The sequence below is a fragment of the Phyllostomus discolor genome, chromosome 4 (assembly GCF_004126475.2).
Source record: "Phyllostomus discolor isolate MPI-MPIP mPhyDis1 chromosome 4, mPhyDis1.pri.v3, whole genome shotgun sequence".
NCBI classification, from domain to species: domain Eukaryota; kingdom Metazoa; phylum Chordata; class Mammalia; order Chiroptera; family Phyllostomidae; genus Phyllostomus; species Phyllostomus discolor.
In genome coordinates this window covers 125,431,431-125,457,708 of record NC_040906.2, presented here as the reverse complement: position 1 = coordinate 125,457,708, position 26,278 = coordinate 125,431,431, and the positions used below count along the sequence as shown (strand labels likewise).

The window sequence follows — 26,278 nt, the reverse complement described above, 5'->3', positions numbered from 1 at the left end:
AGCTACAAAGGGATTCTTCAACTAGTAATAGTGAGGTAACTTACTTCATGGATTCAATTTGTTAGGAAAAAGTAATCCTCCTATTTAATCAAAATTTTATCTATAAATAACAGATTCTAGAGTCTCGATCTGTGCTGTCCAGCACACTGGTCACTAGTCCTTGTGAGGGGCACTTGAAATGTGGCTAGTCTGCATTTGAGATGAGCTACAGATGTAAAATATGTAATGAGTTTCACAGTGTCCAAAGAGTAATGTGAAATATCTCAGTTTTATAATGATTATATGTTGAAATAATATATATATTATCATTATCGATACATATTATTGAATATATAACATTGTTATAGAATATTATATATAATACATAATATATAATATAATTGAACAAATAGTTTAGTATTGAATCTGATCTGTTTTTATTTTTTTAATGTGGCTACTAACAAATTTTAAATGACATATGTGGCTTGCATTTATGGTTCTCACTATATTTCTATTGCTCATCACTAGTCTAGACCATATTCATGTTAATAATCTTTCTGTCTGAAATACCTTGTTTCCCATTTCCTCAAGTCCAGATCCTACCCTGCATTATCTAATATAACCTTTTCCTTGAACGCTCTTCTGATCTCTTCCATCAGGAAGTGAGCTCTCGCCTTCTCTAAAATCCAATTTCTGGCTGCTGACCCCACCAAGTCTATTCTAACATCACTACTAGGAATGCAAGTTACTGGCAAATAAGGGTAGGTTTATGTATGTTTGTAGCCTGCAAAACAACTGCCATTGAACTTTAGTAAAGCATCAGTAAACATTTATTAGAAAAGTAAGCAAATTAACTTATACATAATAAATTTATTCCCAGTTCACTTTTGCTCAAGTAAAGTTATCTTGAGGGATCAGAAATTTCTAAAGTAGGTCTATGACTTAGTCAGAGGATACATACCAGCTGACTCTCAGATACTGTGGAGGATGGTGAGGCGAGGTTTGCCTGCAAAATACAAACATGGTGTTTATTTAGTAAAATAATATATCTATGTTACTCAGTATATTGAAGTTCTTTTATCATTAAAGTAATCTGTTCATTGTAAGGTTTTGAAAAAGTATAAAATTAAAGGAAAAATTATTATGTCACCAAAAATGACCTTTAGTATTTTTGGTACATTGCCTTACAGTATTTTTTCTATGTGTTTTTATTCAGCTCACATAATAGTAAATAGGATGTTTTATATGTTGATTTCCCTGAACATCTTAGCATAAGCACTATCACAAAACATCAAAAATTCTTCAAGGTCACATAATAGTTAATTCTCTGTATCACATTTTACTTATGCATATGAGCATTGCTGGATATTTACATTTATTGCAAATTAAAACAAAAACAGATTTTTCTTTAAGTATCTTTATACATAAAAACCCAAAGTTTTCATGATTTGTGCAATAAAATGATTTGGTTTTTTACAAGTTGTTTTAAATTAAAGGCGAGGCCAATGTTATTTCTTCATCCTTTGTTTCTGTGTTTTACTCCTTTAGTTTGGATTTTTTTTTTTTAATTTCAATCATTGTTCAAGTACAGTTTTCTCCCCCCTACTCCCACTCCAGCCCTTTAGTTTGGATTTTGTTGTTCTTACTGAAGTAAATGCTACAGTAATTTTTTTCAGACCTTACTGTCTTGGACTTTATCTGAAAATATTTTTCTTTTCATTCTTGAATGGGAGTTTAACCGGACATAGAATTCTGGGGCAACAGTTGCTGTCCTGCAGCATCTCGATGGTCCCATTGCGCCAGCTTGGGCTTCCATTCCCACTGGCCAGGTGGCTAAACATCATGACTGGGCAGCTCTGCTGTCTACACATTTGGTTAGAGTTTAAGACTTTGTATCCCTGACATTCTGTAATTTCACTATGATGTCTCTGAGAGTGGGTTTCTTTTTATGCATCCTTCTGTGGGACTTGGTGTATTCCTTCATTCTCAGTATTCATATCTGTCTTCAATTCCAGAAAATCCTCCATGAATATATCTCTTCAAATGTTGCCTTTTCCCCATTATATCTAATCTCATTTTATGGAGCTTCTATTAAATATATTTTGGATCTTCTCAATCCATCCTCCATTTCTATAAAATCCCATTCACATTTTTTATTTCATTATGCTGCATTCTAGATGGTCTCCACATATAAGCCCAACAGTTAATTAATTTTTCTTCAACTGTATATTAGTATGTTTTATATGACAAATTTTATAAACAATGAATTTATTTCTGATTTATAGAAGTCCTATTTGGTTCTTTTTACAAATCTCTTTTTATGGTAACTATAACTCCTATTAACTATTTTAATATTTTTAACATATTTATAAATTTTTTCCAGATTTTTCTATAGTCCCTCTTTGCTAAATCTCCTATATCTTTTATCTGCAGACTCTCTCTCATGTCTCTCCCCCATAATAATCTTTAGTCATTTTACGGCTTTCTTTTTTAGCTCATCTTCAGTCAGGGTAACTGGTGACAATTTCTGTAGGTATCTGAGAAGCAAGCCCTGGGTTGGAAACCAATCTCTACGATACATTTCCAATTCACCCTTGTTGGGACCTTGGAGTTTGACTAGCTCTGGACCTGCTTCCACTTTATCACCCTGATACTTCTAAACCTCCAGCATGATGTATCACCACATCTTTAAGTTCTCCAGGTTGTATGTCTATTTTACCATCCAAGAGTGTAGGGTAAAGATAATGGATGGATTTAAACTTTTTTGTTTGTTTGTCTCATGTTTTATGTCCACTGTAACCTTCTAGGCTCTTGGATGTACACAAAGAATTTCTTTACAGGTCTTAGACCTACTAAGTAGTGAAAGTTCAAATCTAAGCACCTGGCTCCTAGTACATAGGTTCTGAAGTACCTATGTTCCACTGGAGCTTTAGCTTCTTTTTAACATTCTCACTTGAAGCTCCTACACCATTTCTGGCACTCAGAGGTTTCTCTTTTTTTTAGTTGGGTTACAAAGGCTTATTTTAATAGTTACCATATATTTTATCAAGCATTGTTGTATTTAAATAGGGGGCTGAGTTCACATATCAGCTAAACCTTCAACTTTTGTGAAGAATAGTCGACATAAAGATGCACAATTATAAATATACTTAGCTAAAATGTAACACAGTTGTGTTCCTAAATATTTCTATTCTTGTTGAAACAGCAAACATTTTCAGAGTTTATTATAGATGTGTCAATATGGCTCTTACTCTCTGACAGATGAAATGCATCGAACACTGAAAACTTAGTAGTTCGAATGGTATTGCCAAGCATAGAGGCTTGTCAGTCATCAAACACAATGAAGAGGCACGTGCAATCCTTCTCACAGTGTGTCCCATGTTGTTTGTTTTCTGCTTTTGCAGTCAGGCCATTTTGTAGGAGAGGCACTACTTGCTGCCATTTCTGGATGCTCCGTGGCAGCCAACGTCTTGGCCAAGTGCTCCCATCTCTAACTGCTGACCAGGGTAGTGTGCACCGAGGTTTACAGCTATTCTGTGCGGTGGGAAACTGCCCTTCAGAATGTACATCACATTGTCATTACAGTAGGCAGCTAGTTAGATACTAAAAGTTAGATGAAAGAGGGGAGCCAGACATGTAATTAAGCCAGTTTAACTAGGAAGGGGCAGCTTCACAGACACTCCTGGGAACAGCCACATCCTCCACCAAACAGATACTAATTGCCAAGTAGGCAGGAAAGATGGCTTTCTAATCGCCCCAGGGAAAAGCCAGCGCATTCCCCAGATTAACCAGGGAGGGATAAACAGTGAGCAGGAACTGTTGTGCTGAGGCATGTGTAGTAGAAGCCAAGATGACTTGGGGGGTGGGGGGGGGTCCTTTTACTATGAGGTGTGCACAGTAAGAACAAAAATGGTGACCATAAAGGGGAGGAGAAAAACCTAGGGAAAAGATTCAATAAGTTAAGGGCACAACCCCCAGGAAGATCCAGGAAAGAGATTGAATAGGGGGAGGTATCAGCATAGCCCTGGGAAGATTCGGGAAAGAGGTTGGATAGTTTAAAGAAAGCCTGCTCTGCTCTGGGTACCAACCACCTGCATGCTTTCTCTCTGCAGGAGCCCCAGGCCAAAGCACAGCTCGAATGGCCAGCCCGCTGGGAACAGAGACTGTGCTGGATGACTGGAGCCTTGGATGCTGAGCTAACGGCACAGCAGCCCTGGGTCCTGGACCTCCCCCTGCACTTGGTGGGGACAAGTGCCAGCCTGTAGTCCCAGAGGCAGGGCTTCTTCCTCAGTGACATGGAGCTGAACCACCTAGTCATGGATGAGAAACTGTGCATGGTATACCTGGGGTACACAATGGTGTCCTTTGTTTACACTCCAGTACATCTTGCCACTTTGCCTCAAATCCTCCTTGGCACATACCCCTGAAGTGCATTTCCTACAATATGATGGAAGAACCCTATTTTTTCTGACAATAGTATTTTTTTCTGTTCACTTAAAGTTTTGTTTGTAACTTCATAATGTAATATGAGAAATAGTGATTTCTTTTAAAATCATTTTTCCCTTTAGTTCATTTTACATTATCATAATAATAAGAGAATCTCTATGAATTTCCTTAGTTAAACAAATGCCTACTATAAAATATGCTGAATTAAATGCATCTTGGCTAAAACAAAATATAAATTTTTATCTCAATAATTATAGGAAAGTAGAGGTTATATGCTAACAATAAAATATTTGCACAATTTAACTATATTGCTAACATTTATCAGTACACTGAGCTAAGTGATATCTAACTATTATAAGGAAAAAATAAAACTCTCAAGCAAACATGTTAGTTAAATTAGGAAAAACCCAATGTACCCAGTCTCTAAAATTTCCCTAAAAAGTCCCTAAAATGTACCCAGTCTCTAAAATTTCCCTAAAAAGTCCCTAAAATTTCTTCACTGGGGATCATGACATAACAATAAGATGCTTTAGATATCCCCAGTACATTTTCTTTTAGCTAATATAATGGACTTCATATCACTATTATAAGAAATTATTCCCAGAGAAAGGACAGAATTAATAAATATGAAATTCAGGATGGAGTAAAACCTATAAAGCTATACTGCAGATCCTTTGACAAAGAAGAAAAATATTGGCTTATGTGTATTATCACGAATATATACCATATTCTTTCAATGAACTCGACCACATAAAATCTTTTGAGAAGCCCCCCTCTCCTTGCCAAATACAGGTTAATGATGCTTATTAAATGTTGTAACTATAGTTACATTATCAAAATTGAGCAACTGATTTTCAAAAAGTGGGGAAATATTGTTTGGTGAGTTGAGACTGGAGCAGTGAGTTCAGGGAGGAGGCTACTATTTATATGAACAACTGCCTATCAGTCAATTAAACTAAGGTAGAGAAGCAACATGAAATACATAAAAATGAAATTGAAATTAGATTTCAAGAACACAGCCCTAAGCTGCTGGTCATTTGTGTCTATTCATGTTAATACTGATTGTGAAGAACATTGGAGATGAGTGTAAGAATGCCCTTCTATGACACAAAATCCCATAATCTATATTCTATAACCTGGTTTATGGCACCATTATCTACACTTGATGAAGTCTGAAATGATGAGATGGATACTGGGCGCAAACGGTTTCTCATTAAATCCTTTCTCTTCCTCCTCAGCTAGCAGTACCTAGATAATGATCTTTCATTCCCTCTTCAACCCCTTGCCTGTGAGGATACCTTAGAAATATTTCTAAACAGTGAAAAAAAGAAATAAAACTGCCTGATAAATAGAGTGATAAGTAAGCAAAATTTCTTGCTTAAATTTTTCGCTACTATTCCTGTAACTCATCAAAGCCCTGGTTACATCCTACAGAAGCATATTTGAACCCAAGTCTGGATTTAAGTCACCTCTTAGCTTGAGATGTCTGACTACATTATTGCTCATCAACCCTGAAACACTCCAGCCTAGCACCATTTGCAAGCATAGCAACAAGGGGTTTGTGAGCTGGCTAAATTGGAGACACTGACCTTTATATTTATATATAGTGGAGAATTTTTTTAATAAAGTTTCACAATTTTTAATATATTGTGACATTTTGAAAGCAGCATGTACGCAATTGTAATGATATTTTCTGTCCCTCAAGCTCATTAAAATGAGATGTTGCCTGTACTCTATATAATATTTAATAAGTCTGTCTCTGTTATCTCTCTGGAATTTAAAAGTAACCTGTGAAATGTACACAGTTTATAATATAAGTTTTTATCAACAGAATGTGATTCCAACCAAGGGTTTTTTGACAAATTAATAATAACTCCAAATACTTGCCCTATTTTTTGAGATTTCTTTTTATTTAAGAGTCTACTATCATTTTGAATTTTATAAATGAAGTGAATTTAAAAGGGTAGTAGTTAAGGGTAGTATGTATTAATAAAAAATAATACATAGTTACAAAGATAAGTGTAATGCAAAGAAAAAAATTATATTCCCCTCTAAAGAAAATACAGTTAAAACAGAATGAAATAGAAATTTAAATACAAAGCTTATTCCTTTACACAGAGGGAAAGAAACTCTTTAAAAAATAAGTATCATCAGAAATAATTACCCATAAATTATCTGATAAATTATGAGTTAATTTACATATAAGCAAGTGATTAAAAACTCTAGCAATATAGTAAAACATTATCATCCTATATTACCAAATATAAACTTACTTATTCAAAGTTGGACTGAAGGTAATTGTACATAAATAAGTTAGACACAAAGAATAAATACTTATGGGTAAACTATTTGAGGAAGACAAACTATTCCAAGCTTCTGTAGATTTACACAAATATTAATGTCAATGGCTTCAACATGTGGAAGACCTTGGCTGGTTTTACCTACTGTGACTTCTGACACTTGGTTATTTCCTCTGTAAAATGGAGACATTGTAATCACAATATCCCTTTCATGGGATTAGTGTGAGGTTAAATGAGAGGGCTAAACCTCAATTGAAATGTTAGAACTTAAAACGATAGTTATTATCATTGTTGTTGAATTTGGCATCTGTTAAAAACAATCAGTGAAATATTGCTGACAAATCCATATAATTGGTTCTACAAGTAACCACTGGTGGAAATCACTGAACATGTCATTAACCTAGTTTAAATTTTATTACTCTTAAGAGAACCTAAATTAAATCACAGTTGGCCTTTGAACAATGCAAGAATTAGGGGTGCTGACCCCCTACACAGTAAAAAATCCACATATAACTTTTGATTCTTCTCAAACTTAATTACTAACAATCAACTGTTGACGTGAAGCCTTACAGGTAAGTTAAAGAGGCAATTAAAAATAATTTTAAAATAAAAGAAAATTTTAAAAGAGCCAATTAACATCATTTGGTATATTGTATGTACTACATACTGTATTTTTACAATAAAATAAACTAGAGAAAAGAAAATGTTATAAGAAAATCATAAGGAAAAGAAAAATATCATTTATTGAAATACAAGTAGACCTGCGCAGTTCAAACTGCATTGTTTAGGGTCAACTGTACTTCAAAATAACCTGCAACTCAAGTACACCATGAATTGAAAATAACCTTAACTTTAATTATTCTGACTTGGTGGTACTTTTACTGCTTCTGGGTCATCCTATAAAACACTACGGGACATGTAAAATATGTATGTACAATAAAGAATAAGAAAAGGAAACTATGTCTTGCAGTGGCTTTCTTGTCTTTTTTTAATGGAGAAAAGTCAGCCTTTCGCCAAAGGCCCCATAATTAGGAGTTGGTCATACAACTTCTCATTATTTAATTAAACCATTTATAGTTATCCCAGGAAATTTGAAAATCCAAAGGACACTCCAATACACTGAAAACTAGCAACTTTATAAATTTGTTTTAACATTGACCAGATTTCTGGCCAGCTCTTCTCCAATTTCTATAAGAAAGTATTTGAGGTATCACAAAAAACAATGCAAATGTCAGATTGCAAGAGGAAATGCAAAGCAAAGGTTCTCACTGAAAAAAACAAACTTAATCAAAGTCAAGAACCTTATCTGAATCAGAGTTTGTATTTTTTCTAGTTTATAGTAAATTTGTTTGATGATTCAGTGTAAACTTCAAGCGATTCAAATGCCCTCACGAAGTTTGAGCAAATGTTATCTGACTTTAAGTCTGGTAAGTGATTGAAGGACAATTTCAAATAACCACCAACCACAGAGATTGACACAGCCCCTCCAGACTTATTCCAATCCCTATCAAATTAACCACCACCAGGAAGGGCTGGAAGGAGACATCAGCCCTCTGTATCTTATTGTAAGTCAGTCTAAATAAGAGGTACTCTGATAAAAAGTAGGAGTAAACAAGAAAGTTGAGAGAGCAAAAAATTCTAGCTACTTTTTCCTGGGTCTTGATCTTATAGAACGTATTAGTCACACAAAGTGTAGAAACATCTTTAGGATATTTTTTTCTTGTACCCAACTGAAGAAAGAAGGAACTCAGTATGTCTTTCCAAGGGAGGGGGCAGGAAAAGAAGGGAGGGGGCAGGGATGAAGGGAAAGCAAGAAGGAAAAAAGAAGAAAAAGAAGAACTGTTATTTATTAAGTGATTCCTGTGTTTCAGAATTACATTCAGGGCTTTTCATGTATTAACCAACCTAAGCCTTACAGCAACCAAGGTTATTACTATCCCTATATTATATATGAAAAAACTAAGGCATAACATTAAGTGATTTTCTGGGGTTAGACAGTTACCAAGCAGCGATACTATGATGTAAACTTGAGTATAGCCTACTAGATGCCTACAGTCTTTTAAATATTATTCCAAATGGTTTCTAATAATGACAAAACATCAACAGTGCAAACTTCTAGAAATGCTCTAAGTGGTGTTCCTATCCATGTCATCTAAACATCTCTTCCTGAATGTGATAAAACTCAGTAATTTCACCCAACTTATTATTCACCTTACAGAGATTCAAATGAAGATAGAAATTTATCATTGAAAAAATATAGGTTACAGTATATAAACTGAATAACTATTTACTTATGGTGATGATAATGATGAAAATACATATTAGAAAATATAATTATAATAAAATAAATAGTTTAATGTTTTGTATTAAACTAAGAACTTGTTAGAAAACAATCCTGTTTCTACTATAATATGAGGGGAGATCCCCCCAAAATAGAATTATCTTCTGGAGGGTGGGTCTCTTGTAATACAGGCTTCCCCCACCAGATGAGTGTTCTAGGAACCCACCTATACCAGTGTACCAGCTGGTGGTGTTTTGAGAGGCTGCGTTTGACTTCAGTGAATGTTTTTTGAAGACTCAACATGTTTGCCCACTTCATGATGGGAGATTGATGAGCACACCTGCCCACTTCACGCTGAATGCTTGGCAGTCTTTGACCAAAAACGGCATGACCCCCATGCCCCACCTTCTCAATTCACCTGATCTCACTCCAAGTGACTTTTTTTTTTGTTTCCCCAATGGAAAAAGTTCTCAAAGGGAAATGTTTTTGCAGATATGGAAGAGGTGAAACAAAACACAGTAGAAGCACCAGAAGGCATCAAAACTGATGACTTGAGAAACCGCTTTGAGCAGTGGAAAAAATGTTTCAATAGGTGTATTGCATCAAATGGAGAGTACTTTGAAGGTGACTGAAGTTTAAACATATAAGAATAAATACACAATTTTTAATAAATAAATTCCAGGATTTTTGTGTCCCTCCTGGTATGCTTGAACAGAAGCAGACAGTGGCCACAATGCATTATTAGGGTGAAGCCTGTGTGCGTGTGTCAAGGATATTCAGAACTAGCTCTAAATAATTAATTGAATCACGTGTATGGCTCTGTATTTACACATTCATTATTAATCTATTTTTGCTCATAAGTGAAAATTGGCTTATTTGTTAATAATTTAAATGCAAGAAAGTAACAACTTAGTCAAAAATCAACTAAACTAAAAATCCTATTAGAAATGGACAGATCATTGTTTCAAGTATATAAGTTGACTATTGTATAATAACCACAATAAACCATTAAGAAATGAGAATGTCATCTAAGCTTTGATAATTAGAAAGACAGAAAACAGGTGTTGAAGTTCTGCTTTACTTAGCTATATTAATCAAATCAGACCTCACTTAAGAAGAAATTTATCTCAATAGACTTATCAGACATAATCTGATTTTCCAAATCTAGGTCGATCATACCATCTTAACCCTTTCTACTGATGAAAAAACTCAACGAATTCAATTTAAGTGACTATAATTGAGTTGCCTTCAAAGCACGCACATGCACCCATTAAAAACAGCAATATCAATAATTATGAAGGGACTTACATATTTGGTTTCTCGGCCAGCTGCTCTTGGAAGAGTTGTAGGCTTCTGCATGGAAATAAAAATAATTATAATACTGAAGTAATCAATAAAATACTAAAAGATTTAAATTTGGGGATGTTTACCTATTTTTTTCTTACTGAGCATTCTAACCATTACTCCCTTTTTTCTACAAAAAGTCCCCTGGTTCCTTTAAAAATCATTTTATTACACTACATTTTATTAAACTATATCATTTTATTACTTTTCATTACTGTTAGGTATCAGCTTTCTGGTAAATTTCCCTTATTTATGAATGATGTTTATTCATGAATCGTAATAGTTCCTTACATAATTTTTGGCTACTTCAAAATTTATATAGAAGTCTCTGTACTCTCAAATCTTTAAGCTGTTCAGCTCCAAAGGTATTCTCATCCACTCCATTTCAATTATTCATTTCCAGAACCATTCCTATACTTTAATGGGAAACCTCTGAAATTTCAATTTATAACATTCTACTCTCAGAACTACCCCTCCTAGACACCATCTTATTTTCTCAGATATCCCTAATGCAACATTTCTTCAGGATCAGCCTCATTGAGACTTCAAAATCATTGACCCTTATTAGCTCCACTTGAGCTTTATTACCTCTTAGTTTATGTATATTGCATATTCTCAGTCATTTTATACCTTAATTTCTCTTGCCTAATTTTCTCCTTGTGAGTGCACCCCACCAAATCACACACACAACCTGGATGGACCTTATCCATTTTCTCTGAACTTATACCTAAGAAGCAAAATATTACTGGGCAAACTCTCTCAATCAAGCTAATTGATTTCACTATAAATTAATGATAACAAACTTCAATTGGGCATCCAATAATCCCTGGTAAGTCCCCAATTTTTCTCTTAGAGCCTCACCTTCCCACTTTCTGAAATGAAGTGGCTATTTAATTCATTCATCTATACAACAAATATTATTGTGTATATACTGTACGCCAGGAACTGTTCTGCACACTTCAGACTTATCAGCAAACAAGGGAGACAAAGATGCCCTGCCCCTGGGAGCTTACATTTTAGCAGGAGCTAAAATAAACAATATGATAATAAATCAGTGAATTCAATCATATGTTAGAAGGTGGCAAAATCAATTACAAAAAAAGAGAAAAAAATAATTTGAAGGCTAGGGTATCACATTCTTCCAAAGTAAACCTTTGTTTCTGCCCCCCTCCCCCCCACACACACACACAAAAATACAGAGTCTGGCAGAAGTAAGGCCTGCTTGAGTGTGGTTGGCAAGGGAATAATGTGGGTGTAATAATTTATAGGTTTAATTTGAACATTTTACCTAAAATGTCATATGGTGTACTTGAGTGTGGGATTGTTATGTTACAGAATTACATGTCTATAATTTTTGATAAAAGATTTCATAATAAAAAGTGGTGTTATTTGTGCCAGACACTGTATACATATATAGCTGCCCAGATGTTAAGAAAGCCAATTGCTCTGAGGGTAAAAGTCAAGAGTGCTGAGTGCTTACAATTTTAAATAGAATTGTCAATCTACAGAAGGTGGCACTAGAGCAAAGACTTGAAGGAGGTGAGAAAGTTGGCTGGGTGGGTCTCTACATAAAAAGCATTCCAACAAGATGGAGCATGTGCAAAGTTCTGGTATGAATTTCCACCCTTGAGAACAGTGGCTAAGGAACTCAAAGCAGTCCTGCCATAGTAGATAATAACAAAATTGAGCAAAATATTGGAAAATATTATATTAAAAACATTGATAAGCTAATAAGAGTGAAGAATTGGGAAACAAGATCAGGAGAGAATGGGAATCTGAAGAGAGGAGTCCGGCATTTGAGATCTGCTTTTGCCTTGTGGGTATTTGCAAATGTTGAGTAGCTGAGAAGCTGATCCAAATGTTGGACATTCCCAGAGGTGTAAAGAGATAAAAGTTGGAGTCTCCAGAGATAAGAACAGATTGAGCTCCAAGAGTGAGGGCGATTCAGAAGATCTCATATGGAATTCAGCCTGGCCTCAAATCATCTAAATATTATTGTTTAGAAAAAAAAAATCTCAAAACCTTAGATTAAATTAAAGTAATCCTCTTTTGCTAGGGCTCCTGGTATTTGACAGAAGCAAAAGCAAGACTCTCTATAGTATGATAATATCATCTGAAGCCTCACATGATTTCTATAAATAAATTTTCAAATAGAATATCCAATACACAATCAGATCCAGAAAAACAGGGGTAAGAAAATGTGAGTGAGAATTAGCAGCAATAATATACTAAAAAAAAAAAAAGATGCACAAAGAATCCAGAAATTTGTTATCTTAGAACCAGACTGAAAACCACCATACATAACCATATTGTTTGAGGTAAAAATTAAACTTGCAATTTCTTACAGGGAACTAGAGAAGATAAAAAGTGGTAGAGTTGATTGAGAAAGAACAAAGATGTTGAGGCAGAATAATGGCACATTCAAGCCTCAGCAAGGAGGTAAGCAGAACCACAGCAGACTGTTTGGTGAAGGGGGTTGCTGCGGGGCAGATGGTGCGGCGTCAGGTGGCCAGGTCTCCAAGGCCCTCCCAGGTCTTTTAAGGACCCTCACTTACATTCTGAGGGAAATATGTAGGCACTGCTGGATTGAAGCAGAGAAGGATCAGATTCTGACTTATTCTTTAAAAGAATCCCTCTGCATGATATGTTCAGAATAAATTATTGTAAGGCAAGGGTATAGGAGCTATTGTACTATCCAGCAAAACCTGAAGATGGCTCAGTAGTACATAGTATACTAAATAATCATATTCTACATGTATGTTGAATACACAGCAATGAAATTTCTAATATAAAAAATGCAGAAGAGAAAAAGGAGAATAAAACTTGGCACCAATGTTTCTGGCCTTGCATAAATGAAAACTTGTGGCCCTGTCACTGGAGAAGGGAAGGCAGTATGTGGAACAGGTTTTGTAGGAGAAAATCTAGATTTCATTTCTAAAATATTTATTAGAAATCTAAGTTAAAATGAAGAATAGGGGACTGGAACTTGGGAGAGAATACTTGACCAGAAATATAAATTGGAAACAATGTGAGAATACCAAAGGAATGAATAGAGAGAGAAACGAGAAGTCCATGCACTGAGCCTAGAGCACTCCAAATTCAATATTTTGGGAAGGAGAGGATGAAACAGCAAAGGAGACTAAGAAATGAAAATGGCAAGTGAGGTAGGAGAAACACTGAGATAGCATGGTGTTCTGGAAAGTACTGGAGGAATATATAGCAAAGAGGATGGACCGATCAGCTCAGATCAGTTACAAAACAGGTTTGCAGCAATGGGAAGGACTTCCACAAACTTTGGAAAATGATCTGGGCAGCAGAGCAGGGTTAAGGCCTGAATGGAAGGGACTTGGGAGGGAAAATGCAAGAAGAAATGAAAGTAGAATACATAAAACTTACTCAGCATTTTTTCAAATTCTTCCCCACTATACTGTCCCTCTTTAATTTCAGTTAAGAATTTAGTTTTTTTCACTAGAAGGTACTATAATATAACTAAAAATACTAGTTATAAAATTCTTCAATTTCCCACCATCAGCCCACTAACATCCTAGCATCTGTACCTAACAGTTCCTCTATTTTCTGTCCTATTACAATGTTTAATGACATTTCCAGTTTCTTATCACAGGATACTAATTTGAATTAGGCTCTAGTTTCTGTGCCCTTTCAAAGTGAAGATCCTTTCACTTTTTTAGGATCTTCCTTTCTTTCATACAAACAATACCTCCTTGCTCTTGTCATTTTCAGCTTTAAAAAGCAGACAAAAAATTCTTCCTTGACCACTACTGACCCAACTTTTTTCTCCCTTTCACAACTCCACATTCCAAAGTCACTACTTTTGTTGTTTTATGCAGTTTCTCTGTGCTTATTCTTTTATTAAAATTTTATTTTACTTTATATTTTATTTTTAATTAAATTTTATTGATTATGCTATTACATTTGTCCCCACTTTTCCCCCTTTGTCACTCTTCACCCAGCACCCACCACTCCCTCAGGCAATCCACCCACCCTTGTTCATGTCTGTGGGTCATACGTACAAGTTCTATAGCTACTCCACTTCCTATACTGTACTTCACATCCCCATGGCTATTCTGTAACTATTTGTATGTCTTAATCCCCTCACCTCTTCATCCATTCCCTCATAATCCCCTCCCATCTGACAACCAACAAAATGCTCTCTGTATCCATGATTCTGTCTCTGTTTGTTTTGTTTGCTGAGTTTGTTTTACAGATTCAATTGTTGATAAATATATATTTATTGTCATTTTTCTTGTTCGTAGTTTTAATCTTCTTTTTTTTAAATAAGTCCCTTTAACATTTCACATAATAATGGATTGGTGATGATGAACTCCTTTAGTTTCTTCTTGTCTGGGAAGCTCTTTATCTGTCCTTTGATTCTAAATGATATCTTTGCTGGGTAGAGCAATCTTGGCTATAGGGCCCTGCTTTTCATGACTTTGAATATTTTTTGGCAATCCTTTCTAGCCTGCAAAATTGATTTTGAGAAATCAGCTGACAGTCTTGTGGGAACCCCACTGTTGGTAACTGTTTTTCTCTTGCTGCTTTTAAGATTCTCTCTTCATCTTTAAACTTTGACATTTTAATTATGATGTGTCTTGGAGTGGGCTTCTTTGCATCAATCTTGTTTGGGACTCACTATGCTTCCTGAACTTGCATGACTATTTCCTCCACCAAATTAGCGATGTTTTCTTTCATTATTTGTTCAAATAGATTTCCAACTTCTTCTTTCTCTTCTCTTTCTGGCACCCCTATGAAGCAAATGTCACAATGCTTAAAGTTGGTGCAGAGGATGCTGACAATGTCCTCATTTTTTAGATTTTTGTTCTTGCTGTTCTGATTGGTTGTTTTTTGCTTCCTTAAGTTGCAAATTATTGATTTCTCAGTTTCACCCAATCTACCATAAATTGGGTTTTTATTTCAGTAAGTATATCATTCATTTCTGACTAAATCTTTTTTATGCTGCTGAGGTCCTCACTGAGTTCCTTGAGCATCCTTATAACTAGTGTTTTAAACTCTGCATCTAATAGATTTCTTACCTCCATTTTGTTAAGTTCTTTCCCTGGAGTTTTGATACATTCTTTCATTTGGGCCATGTTTCTTTGTCTCCTCATTTTGGCAGCTTCCCTGTGTTTGTTTCTATGTATTAGGTAGAACTGCAATTACATTCTGTCTTGGTAGTGTGGCCTAATGTAGTTGGTATCCTGTAGGGTCCAGTGACACAGCCTCCCCTATCACCCAAGCTGGGTACTCGAGGTACACCCTTCGTGTAGACTGAGTATACCCTTCTCTTGTAGTTGAGTCCTGATTGCTGTTAGCAGGTCAATAGGAGGGATTTACCCAGGCCAGTCAGCTCCAAGGACTGGCTGTGACAACTAACCACCAACGTCTACCCTCCATGAAGGATCAGCTATGCTGGGGCAGGGTGGTAGTGCTTCAACATGGTCTGTAGCTGTACTGGGTGCACAGGCTCTAATGTTTCTTTGGTGGTGCAGGCCAAGGTTAGCCCCCAGCTATGTTCTGCCAAGGACCATTCTGCATGAACTATAAAGCATCTGAGATGGCTGCTACTTGTATTGGGCTTGGAAATTTCCAGGTGAAACCAAGCTGTGAATCTAGGCTGGGTGCTACTAGTACCATAACTGGGCCACTTAGCAAAAGGTTTGGGGGATGGGGGCTCACTTAGGTTGGTGGTTGCTTGTTTGAGAGGAATTAGGAAGTTGTGAAGCATGTGCCAAGAGCATCCATTCATATGGAAAAATCACTGTTAACACTTTGGTGGGCCCATAAGTTAGATGGGACAGAGTCTCAGGGGATTTCCTGGGCAGGGCAAACAGTGTTAGCCAGGTTGATGAAGTGTCAGATATGACAGCAACCAGCAGGTTCTGTGGCTCTGTGGGAGGGAGGGCTCAGAAAAAGGATATTGGCCTCTGCCTACCTTTCTGTGTGGGTTAAATCTGTCTCCCAACTGTCTCCTTGATGCCAGACACTTCACTTCTTCTCTGTATTCCACTGGTGCCTTTCAAGCTGCTACTCCAGTGTTGGAGCTCAGAGGGAGTGAGTCTGAGTAAGCCAATGTGGGGATTCTTTAACAGGAACTGCTTAGGACTCCAGAAATTTCTTCCTCCTACTTAACCCCCACTGATTTTTGTGGCCAGAGGTTATAGGGACTTATCTTGCTAGCACTGGAACTTTTGACTGGGGGGCCTGGTGTGGAGTTGGGACTCCTCGATTCCAAGATATCCCTCCCTAATTTTTATCCACCCCATGTGGATGTGGAAACAGCCCATTACACATCTCTACCCTACCAGTCTGGATGGATGTGATTTCTTTAATTTTATAGTTGTCAGACCTCCATTCAACTTGACTTCTGATGATTATGAGTGATGGGTGTTCTGTATTTTAGTTATAATTTTGCTGTGATTATGCAAGAAGGTGAGTCATGTTTACCTATGCCACCATCTTGACCAGTATTTGTGCTTTCCCATTCATAACACCTTCATCACCAGAGATAAGGAACACAAAGGGCTAGTGCAAGGAAGTAAAATTTAGCAATGGTAAAAAGAAGAATCTATGGCATCAAGGTGATCCTACAGCTGCAGCTTGACAGAAGAGGTGTGAAGAGTTAACCATAGGTTTGGACAACTAGCCAGCTTCTAATGAGTCCCTTTCCTGATTTCTTTCTTGGGAATGACAACTGAGACAGCTATAGTAAAAAAGGAGTATAGAATACCATAAGCAGAGTTGCAGGAAAGCAAAGGTGAAGGACAGTGTCACTGAGGCTGGGAGGAAGTTGCAAGTGATAAATCATTGATATTATGCAGCTTCTATATTTTGAGACACATGCACCTTCTACTCACACTCACACACACACACACACACACACACACTCCATAATTCGGGAACCCTAGGAACTAGGCTTTAGTATCTTCCACCACAAGCATCAGGCATACATACAGCCAAAATGGCTGATATGCCCAAATAAATTTGAGTTTCCATGGAAACCTAATAGGACATCTAAAAATGGAAGTACTGTAAAAGAAAAACAATGGTCCAGCCATTTGCCTTATAAGGCTTTACCCCAAAGAAACAAAAGCATATGAACATGCAAAGGCTGGTTTACAAATGTGCTTAGTAGCTCTATTAGTAATATACTCAAATTAGAAATAACCCAATTGCCCATCAACTGGTGAATAGTAAATGTACAGTACAAATGTACAATGGAATGCTACTTAGCAATAAAAAGAAATAAACTATTGATACATACAAAAATATGACTTAATCAACTCAATTGCCTTCTACTAAATATAAAATGCCAGACTCAAGAGCCTGCATACTGTATAATTCTGTTAATATGGCATTTGAAAAGGCAAAAGTATAGAGATAGAGAAAACATCAGCAGTTGCCTAGCACTTGAGTTGGAGAGACAGATATACCACACAGGAGTAGGAGGGAACTTTTCTCTTCAATGGAAGTGTTTTGTATTTTGGATGTGAGAGTGGTTACATAACTGCATGCTTTGTCAGAATCTATACACTAAAAGGGTAAATTTTACAGTAAGTAAATTATTCCTCAGTAAACCTGGCTTGAAATAAAAGAACTATATAAGCTAGAAAAGAGAAATTTACATAGGCATTAGAGAACAAAATAGACACTGAACAAATTCTTATTCTGGAATATAAAATCAAGGAATCCTCTTGGAAGAATCAGAAAGCAATAGGTAGAAAATATATTAATAAAGCTTAACAGATATATAATACAGAAGCAAAAGTGTCAACATCAGTATTATAAATGTCCCGGCAGGAAAGAAACGTGAACAAAATGACCAAAAGTTATCCTGAATTTAAGGGGAAGAAAAAAATTAAACACTCCAAGTGAAAGGTCAAAGAGATCATCAGTCCAGTTACATAAGACCAAAAAAAAATGTACTCCTAGACACATTATAGGAAAAATAGTCACATTAGAGATCAAGATAAAATACTGGAAGATTACAGTACTACTCTGTAAATGATTACTCTGTAGAAGAGTAAATATCATGCTGACAAAATACCTCACAAGAAAGTAGTTGAGGGCTAAGAACCTGGGGTAGACAGAAGAGAGAAGATCTATACTTTTATGTCCAGCAAAACTATAATTTAAATGAAAGGGCAAAAAAATACATTTTTAGGGAGAGAGGCCATTGAACCAACACAATGAGATGTTGAATAAAATTTTCAGCAAGATTCCAACAAGATAAAAGAGAAAGACATGAATTTGTGAGAAATAAGATCTAAGTAAAGAATAAGTATCTAAATAGAGTTACATAAAAATATAATCATAATAATTCAGATATAAAAGTCAAAAATACTAACAAACTATACCTGTCTAAATGTGTAACTTGATTAAAATATGTAAAAGTGAAAGAGCTATATAGTATTTACCTAATTTGGGGGAAAATATTTGTAAGCTTTAAAAATGATAGGAAAATAAACATAATTATTGTCTTTAATAAATTATATGGAACTATAAAAACTAACAAAAATATAAATTAAAATTTTCAAAAGTTTCAAACTAGTATCAAAATATCCAGAAGAAAGCAGAAAAGATAAAGAAAACATTTTAAGTTAGAAAATATAAAATAAGATCACTGAAATTAGTATTAATGTAATAAGAATTACAATAATTATAAAAGACTTAAGGTCTCAGATAAAGAAAATCTCAGATTGAAAATAAAAGTGATATCCAGAAATGTTGTTCTAAAGAAAAAAACAAGACAGTACATAAAGAAAAAATAAATAGAAATTGATTTTTAAAGGTAACAACAAACTGATGAAACATTAACAAAACATGAATTAAAAATTACATATATATTACCTATATAAGGTCACTATTTTCATACTACACTAAAAATACAATCTTAGGCTCAAAAGTATTATAAATGCTAGTAAAGTTTATTAAAAATAAAAAGTTGAGAATGAACACCAACACATAAGAAACAGCAATATAGTTTCAAAATATATGTCAAATCTAATGAATACTTCTCTAGCCCTATCTTTCTCTTCCTCTTGGCAGCAATCCCCACAATTATATCCTCTTCAATACTCTTTTCTTGTAGCTTCCATAACACCATACTGCTCTGGTCTTTTGTAATGGATTTTTCTTCTCCTTTGCAGGCTTCTGCTCCACCTCCTTTATTGGACTTGAGATATTTTGTTCCCTGGAGCTCTGTGCTGGGCACTTGCAACATTCATGTGTTGGCCATCCCCAAAGATCTACTACCTTCACACACCTATGTTTAAGTCCTCTGTGAGGCACACTGTAGAGTCATCCTATCCAAACCAAACATGAGCCCTTTCCTCTCCCACACTCTGCCCCCTTCACAGTCATCTATGCTCAAGGAAGAGACCCGGAGCTCACCTGTGATTCTTCTCTCCTTCCCACTCACATCCAAACCTGCAGCAAGTCTGAAAAATATCTCTCATGCCCGCACACTGCTCTCTAGCTATGAACCCACCCCACACAGGCCAACTTCATCAACTGCTTCTCTGGCCTCAGTAGCCTCCTTGCAGCAGCTGTTGTGATCTTTTCCATCGGTACCATATAATTTCCCCCATATTTTTATGTCTTCTCATTTTTCTTGGAATCTAAACTTAATGTCATGGCCTAGAAGTATCGTCACTGTCTCTCTGGTCCACTTTCTCAACCTCTTTTTACACGGTTCACCCCTGGCTCACTATGTTTCAACCACACTTGTCTTCATCTTCATACACACTAAGCGCTTTGCTGAGGAAATCTGCCTACTCCTACTTCTCTACCCAAAAGCTGTTCTTCCTAATCTTTCTGGGGTTGGCTTCTTTCTATCTTTGATCTCAGCTTGAATTCTACTTTCTGATTACCACATCCAAAGTACACCCCCCCCCACCCCAAGTAACTCTGTCCTGTTTACCATTATCTCCCTGATGCCTCAGAGGGCCAGGCCCATAGTAGGCACTTAATAAATATTCATTGAATGAAATAATTGCCTTAGTGACAGTGACTTAATATTTTTAAATACTATAAGCACTAAATATTTAAAATAAATCAATAATAAAGATGGTTATTCACATTATACTTTTTAAGTTCTATTCATATTACAGTTAATATAATGTAGGATATATTAATATATTCAAAAATAAAATAAAAATATTTTAAAATTTATATAGTATTTAAACAAAGTTTTGTATTTTTAGATTAAAAGACAAAGTATATACAACTAAACAGATAATAAACACAGAAACTACAATTATTCATTTGTAGGTCCTCTCTGATAAAACAATATTTTAGTACTGACAATTAATGGTTACTGGGTTTCTATGTTGTTATTAATGAATATCTGTCCATAATGTCCCAATCAATAGTTAGGATTACTCTTCTAATTATAAGCAATCTTTACATTTAAAACTTAGTTTACACACACAGTATCCAATTTTTAAAAGGAACATACACAAAGTATACCAATTCTAAGAGAGAATATAAGGCTGACAAAAAACTAGCCATTATCAATAAAGAAAAAAAACACAACCCATTTTGAAATTTGGATGAGTAGGTCTGTATTAAGCACTCAAAAAAATTGGAAAAATGTATTTTATTCCAACAAATGAAAATAGCTACATTAAAAGAAGGAAATATTTCATTATGTAAATATAAAATTAATTGTTCAGTAGTACCCTAACAATCTAAAATATCCAAACTTCCGTCCCTCTGAGTCAGTGAAATAGATTCCATCAACCAAAGAAAATAATATTCTAGAAATAATACTTGTGTTAAAGCTCTTAGGCTAATGCTACTTTAGTCTACTTCATTTTCTGCTTCTATAACTCTAAGTGGCTGTGAATTACCTAAGTTCTGGAGACATGGTTTGAGAGGAGATTAGGTAACAAATTGTACACATAGCTTCTAAAAATGTCAACATATAATGTAGCCCATTATGTTGGTTTTCAAAGTGTTTTGAACTTGGCCAATGGTTAGAAACAGATTTTACTTTACAACCCTGTACAAATGTACCTATATATGTATATGTAAACAAATTGAAATAAATTTCAATACTACCTATACAACCTGGATAAAGAGTCTGATATTTTACATTCCTACTGTTCTATTTTTAAAATACAGTTTGCTAACAACAACAAAGAAAGCTAGTTGCTATTAAATTAATTTCCCAATTCCCTACTGAACTTTGACCTGCAGCTTAAAAAATCACTGATATAGAAACTCTTATGATTCAGTAAATTATATTAAATGAATACATACTTTGATAGTGTTAGAACCCAACAATGTCTGTAAGGAACTTGAAGGAGAATCAGAAGAATGCTGGAAAATAAGAAGGACAAGCCTGTGATACATCATACTCAAACGGAGGCAAACAAACAGAAGCAAAGCAAATGTTTGAATTGCACATTCTAGTCTAAGGCATTACCATAGACAAGGAATCCTGTAAGACCTTATCAATGGTAGCACAGAGCTCTTCAGTTTGCTGCCTGAGCTGTGCAGGGGAACAAAACTGGAAGAATTGAAACCAGGCACTGAGTTAGCAGAGAGTTTCGGGATTGCACTTCAAACGCAGGGGTAATACAAAGTCATTACCTCCAGAGGTAGGTCTAATGTGTTGTCCTTGGAGATACTTTCAGTCTTGGCTGGTTCATCTAGTGCCTAGTGGTAAATGAAATAGTTCTTACATGAGGCTTTTAGTCAAATATAAATGTCATTAAAAAGTGTCTTCAAAGAAATCCTTCTATATCTCAATATTTCCAAGAAAAGAAATCTTTGAATAATTTGATGAGCTCTTCTCTGTCATGGAGACATTTTCCACATTGGTCTAGTTTCTCTTGTGGAATCAATATCTCTATTATAAGATGCTGGAATAAAGAAAAGAGGCTGAGTTTTTAAATATGCAAATTAGAACTTGGACATTTTATACATCTGGATGAGCCTTGTTCCCTTCCAAGAAGTCATCTGGAGAAGCTACACACAGAGATAAAAATGATGTAGACATTTCTCAAAATTTTCAAAATCCATTCTTGAGGAAATGCTTCAGGACCAGTTTATAGGAAATATGCATATGGAATAAAAAATCGTGCCTCATTTTTAATTATTTACATACAGTAGCTACCTTACTCATAAGACTTGGTCTCAAGTGGCATCTAACTATTTTCCAAATAAAACATACTTTTTATTTATTGTGATAGATCACAAATATGAAAACGGAGAGAATAAGATAACACTCATGTTCACTGTGTTCACTCCATTTGGGATATGAGGTAAAATATTACAAAATAACAGAAGCCAGGATGCACTCCACACTACTTGCTTTTTCTCCCTCTTCATGAGAGAAGTAGCCATTCCCACTCATTTTGTGGTTATCATCATATATATGTCTTTGTTTTATCATATTAATATATGCATACATTGTTAGACAACACACTATATAGTTTTTTTGGCACTGTGTTAGTATAACACACACTTGCAGAGCTTGCTTTGTTTTTTGTTGCTTTTTTTCAGCCACTTTGATGAATTTTGACTGACATACAAAAACCTGTATTTAATGTATGTAACTGATGAATTTGGAAATAAGTATACATCCATAAAGCCATCTCCACAATCTAGGCTATAAATATATCCATTGCCACTGAAAATTTCTTCCTACCTTATTACTTCTTCCATGTAGTTATTCGTTCAGTCTTTAACATACATATAGGATTCCATTATATGCATATTCCACACAAAAATGGATAATTTCTTCTTTTGCTGGATATTTACAGTGTCCCCAGTTTTCACTGTTATAAACTGTAATAACTATCATCTATGTACATATTTCTTTAGACAAATATTTGTAATTTTAAGATTACAGTACTTATATAATAGCCTAATCATGGAGAGTAACTTTTATCAGATATTTTCAAAGTGTTCTTTAAAAGAGTTGAATAATTTTATGCTCATCATAGTGATAAGTGACAGTTCTTGTTTTCACACTTAAACAAATTGTTAACATCCTGATGTACATGCAGTAACTCTCTGGTTTTAGATTTTATTTCCTTGATAATTTGTGATGTTGGGCATCTTTTATATGTTTATTCCCCTCTTCTTCATTGACATTGTTTCATTTGTCATTTGCATAGATGTAAGCTATTCTATATTCTGCTTTATTCTATGCATCAACAGCATACTTTTAGAACATAAATTCAAAGAAAGCCTTGCTATCTAATGAGACAAACAGCAGATTTTATTCTTCGAAAATGTCTTACTTAATTCTTAGCCATTTTCTTTTTTACTCAAATTATATGAGATGTTTGTCAAGTTGGGACACCCTATCGCTTTGCACATAACTTAAGCAGATAGCATCATAATTACTTTTTTACTGTATCTCCACAATACTGGACCACTTGTCCTATTACAATTGAAAAAATATAATATTTATTTTTGTAGCCTCAGGAAAGAGCACGTGATATGTGCTCAGTAAAGATCTTTAGGGATAGATTGAAAAGGTAAATTGACAAATAAATGGAGTTAAATGAATATATAAATAATAGAAAATGTGATTTTAATACTTCTCAGTAAAATGCTATAGGGAAGTGATTTAAATTCTTTAAATATTTTAACTAAAAAATAATTTCTTTTCCTATATTTCATTAAATTTGTTTACCATCAAAGATCTGAGCATGTGATCAGTGCTAATGTAATGAGAGAATATTATTTCTCTCAAACCAGATAAGGCTAAAATCCTTGTTATTCTGTTGGAACTTATAGGCAAACACAACTTTTACTCGGCTATTTAAAACATTGAAATTTGCTCAAATAATGAAAAGAAAACTATCTACTCAGGACAATTGGAAAACTGGGGTAGATAATGGGTTTAGGTCATTAATGTGCTGAAACTTTGAAATGGGGACAACACTAAGACTGCATTAAAATTTGGAAGGGGGTGATTTTGAATTTAAATAGCCTCAAAATGTACCAGAATTGATTTTTTGATTGATCAGAAGTTATCAAACATATCATCTTGATCCACTCCTTTAACAGCCATAAAAAGTAGTTTATTTCCTGGTAGTACAAAAATGTATTAAAATAAAATATATTCAATCTCCATTAACAGGAAATATGACCACAGATTGTTTTGTCACAACTTAGCCAGCAGGATTGTATTGATATTTCTTTATATTTATTCGCTTTGAGTGAAGTTTTCTCAGAACATTCTCCAATAAAAGATTTTTATTAAAAACATGTTTTTCTACCCAACTGGATGACAGCCAAGTGAGGCATAATTGGGACACGCTGGAATTCTCTTTTCAAAGATTCTTAACTAATGTAAGTTATCAGAAATATTCTTATTAAAAGTAGTTATATTTTGGACAGCCAACTGTGGGGCCCCATTTTTGAAAAAAGACATAGTAAGTCTGACTTTTAAAACAAAATCATTTTTAGCTCAATACTAAATTATTAGTAATAGCTATGAATTATGAGCAAGCATCATAAATCCAAGTCCTCATGGGAATACATGCCAACAACTGTGACATGTGTGCCCCCAGCAAAGGGAACATCTTTGATGGAATTGCAAACAATTTTTATTCTGATATATTAAATCAGTCTAACCTACTGTCTTTGGAAATAGGATTAAGTTCTAAAAAGTATCCAAAGATAGAATACATTAGATGCATTCTAAATAGAATTAGAAACTCACAGCTTTCAAAGGAAGAATGATGTAAAGGGGCCTGTAAACTTTCTGCATTGCCAACGCTATCCAACTGAATTGGATTTCAAAAACTTCATAGGAGAGTTACTATATATTTTAGTAAGGATCAAATTAACCTCTCCTCAATATGATTCATGCTATACTTAAATGCTCTTATACTTTGTTAATCTGACCAGCCATTTTGTGGAAAAAACCCTCTGAGGACTACAAAAGTGTTGCTTGATTTTTTTAGTGATAAGTATGAAACTACCTATAAGACTGAAGATAGTCTTGGCAAAATAAATCTCACTTGAGTTATATTTGGTTGAACATTCAGGACTAAATAGCATTCAAATCTGAAGAATAGGGAGAAATGTACACTGTAAGCCAAAGGGGCATCCAGATATATAAAAGCACCTCTTCTTTAAAGAATATTTATCATTAAATTATTGTCATATGATTGGTTTTAAAATTCCAAGAATTGGGGAAATCTACTTGGCAACTTTAATCCCAAGATCTTTGGAGGGTAAAATGTCTGTTCTTTCCAACAGAAGAACTGTTTACAAACCATTACAGGCAGTATCAAACCCATCCAACAAAGTTCAGTGGCAGGAGAATCCATACTTTCCCTTCATTTAATCAAAGGTATCAGAAGGGTGTTTCCTATTTTCAGCCAGCACCTCCTCCACTGTAATTCACCTCATATCTTTCAGTAGCTCAAGAAATTGGGCTGGTTTTGTAATTCCTCGCTCACCAAATTCTTCTCAGAGCTAAATCATTTCCTATTTCCTTTCATTGTTCTTCAATTAAAAACACACTTCTGTTGCTCTAATTTAATGAGAATTTAAATATATTTTAGCAAGTAATGAAAAAAAGGATTATGGACAGGGATTCAAAATCATCCTCTCTGCCTCAATATTTCACTTCAGCTACTTGGTGTCACTCTCACATGAGGAGGAGGAAAACCTTAGGGGATAATCAGATCCCATTTGAGGTCTGGTTCAGCCACTTACTAGCCCTGCTACTTTGAGATATCTACCTGACATCTTTGATCATCAAACTCTTCACAGGAGTATGAGCCTAGTATTCAGCTCAGTGTCCAATACACAGTAACAGTCACCATGGCAGCCATTGTGACTGTATTCTGTCATTGTAAAAGGTGCCAAGTCTGATACCAACGTGCTTCCCTGATAGCGGAATGTCCTGTGTATATTTTCCATGGAAGCAAAATTG

The 26,278-nt window shown here is 35.0% G+C and overlaps 1 protein-coding gene across 10 annotated transcripts in view; it reads right to left on the bottom strand.

The window, feature by feature from the left end:
• Positions 1-26,278, bottom strand: part of LOC114494998 (muscular LMNA interacting protein) — a 235,055-nt gene that overhangs the window by 70,395 nt on the left and 138,382 nt on the right. For 9 of the 10 annotated variants that reach the window (XM_036024247.1, XM_036024249.1, XM_036024253.1 and 6 more), the window contains 5 exons: positions 21,964-22,029; positions 21,797-21,880; positions 21,631-21,690; positions 10,315-10,359; positions 941-985 (listed from right to left, as the gene is read on the bottom strand). In XM_036024247.1, the coding sequence (XP_035880140.1) occupies positions 941-985; positions 10,315-10,359; positions 21,631-21,690; positions 21,797-21,880; positions 21,964-22,029 (300 nt within the window). The remainder of the gene's footprint in view (positions 1-940; positions 986-10,314; positions 10,360-21,630; positions 21,691-21,796; positions 21,881-21,963; positions 22,030-26,278) is intronic. The other variant, XM_036024250.1, reaches the window with a different exon arrangement.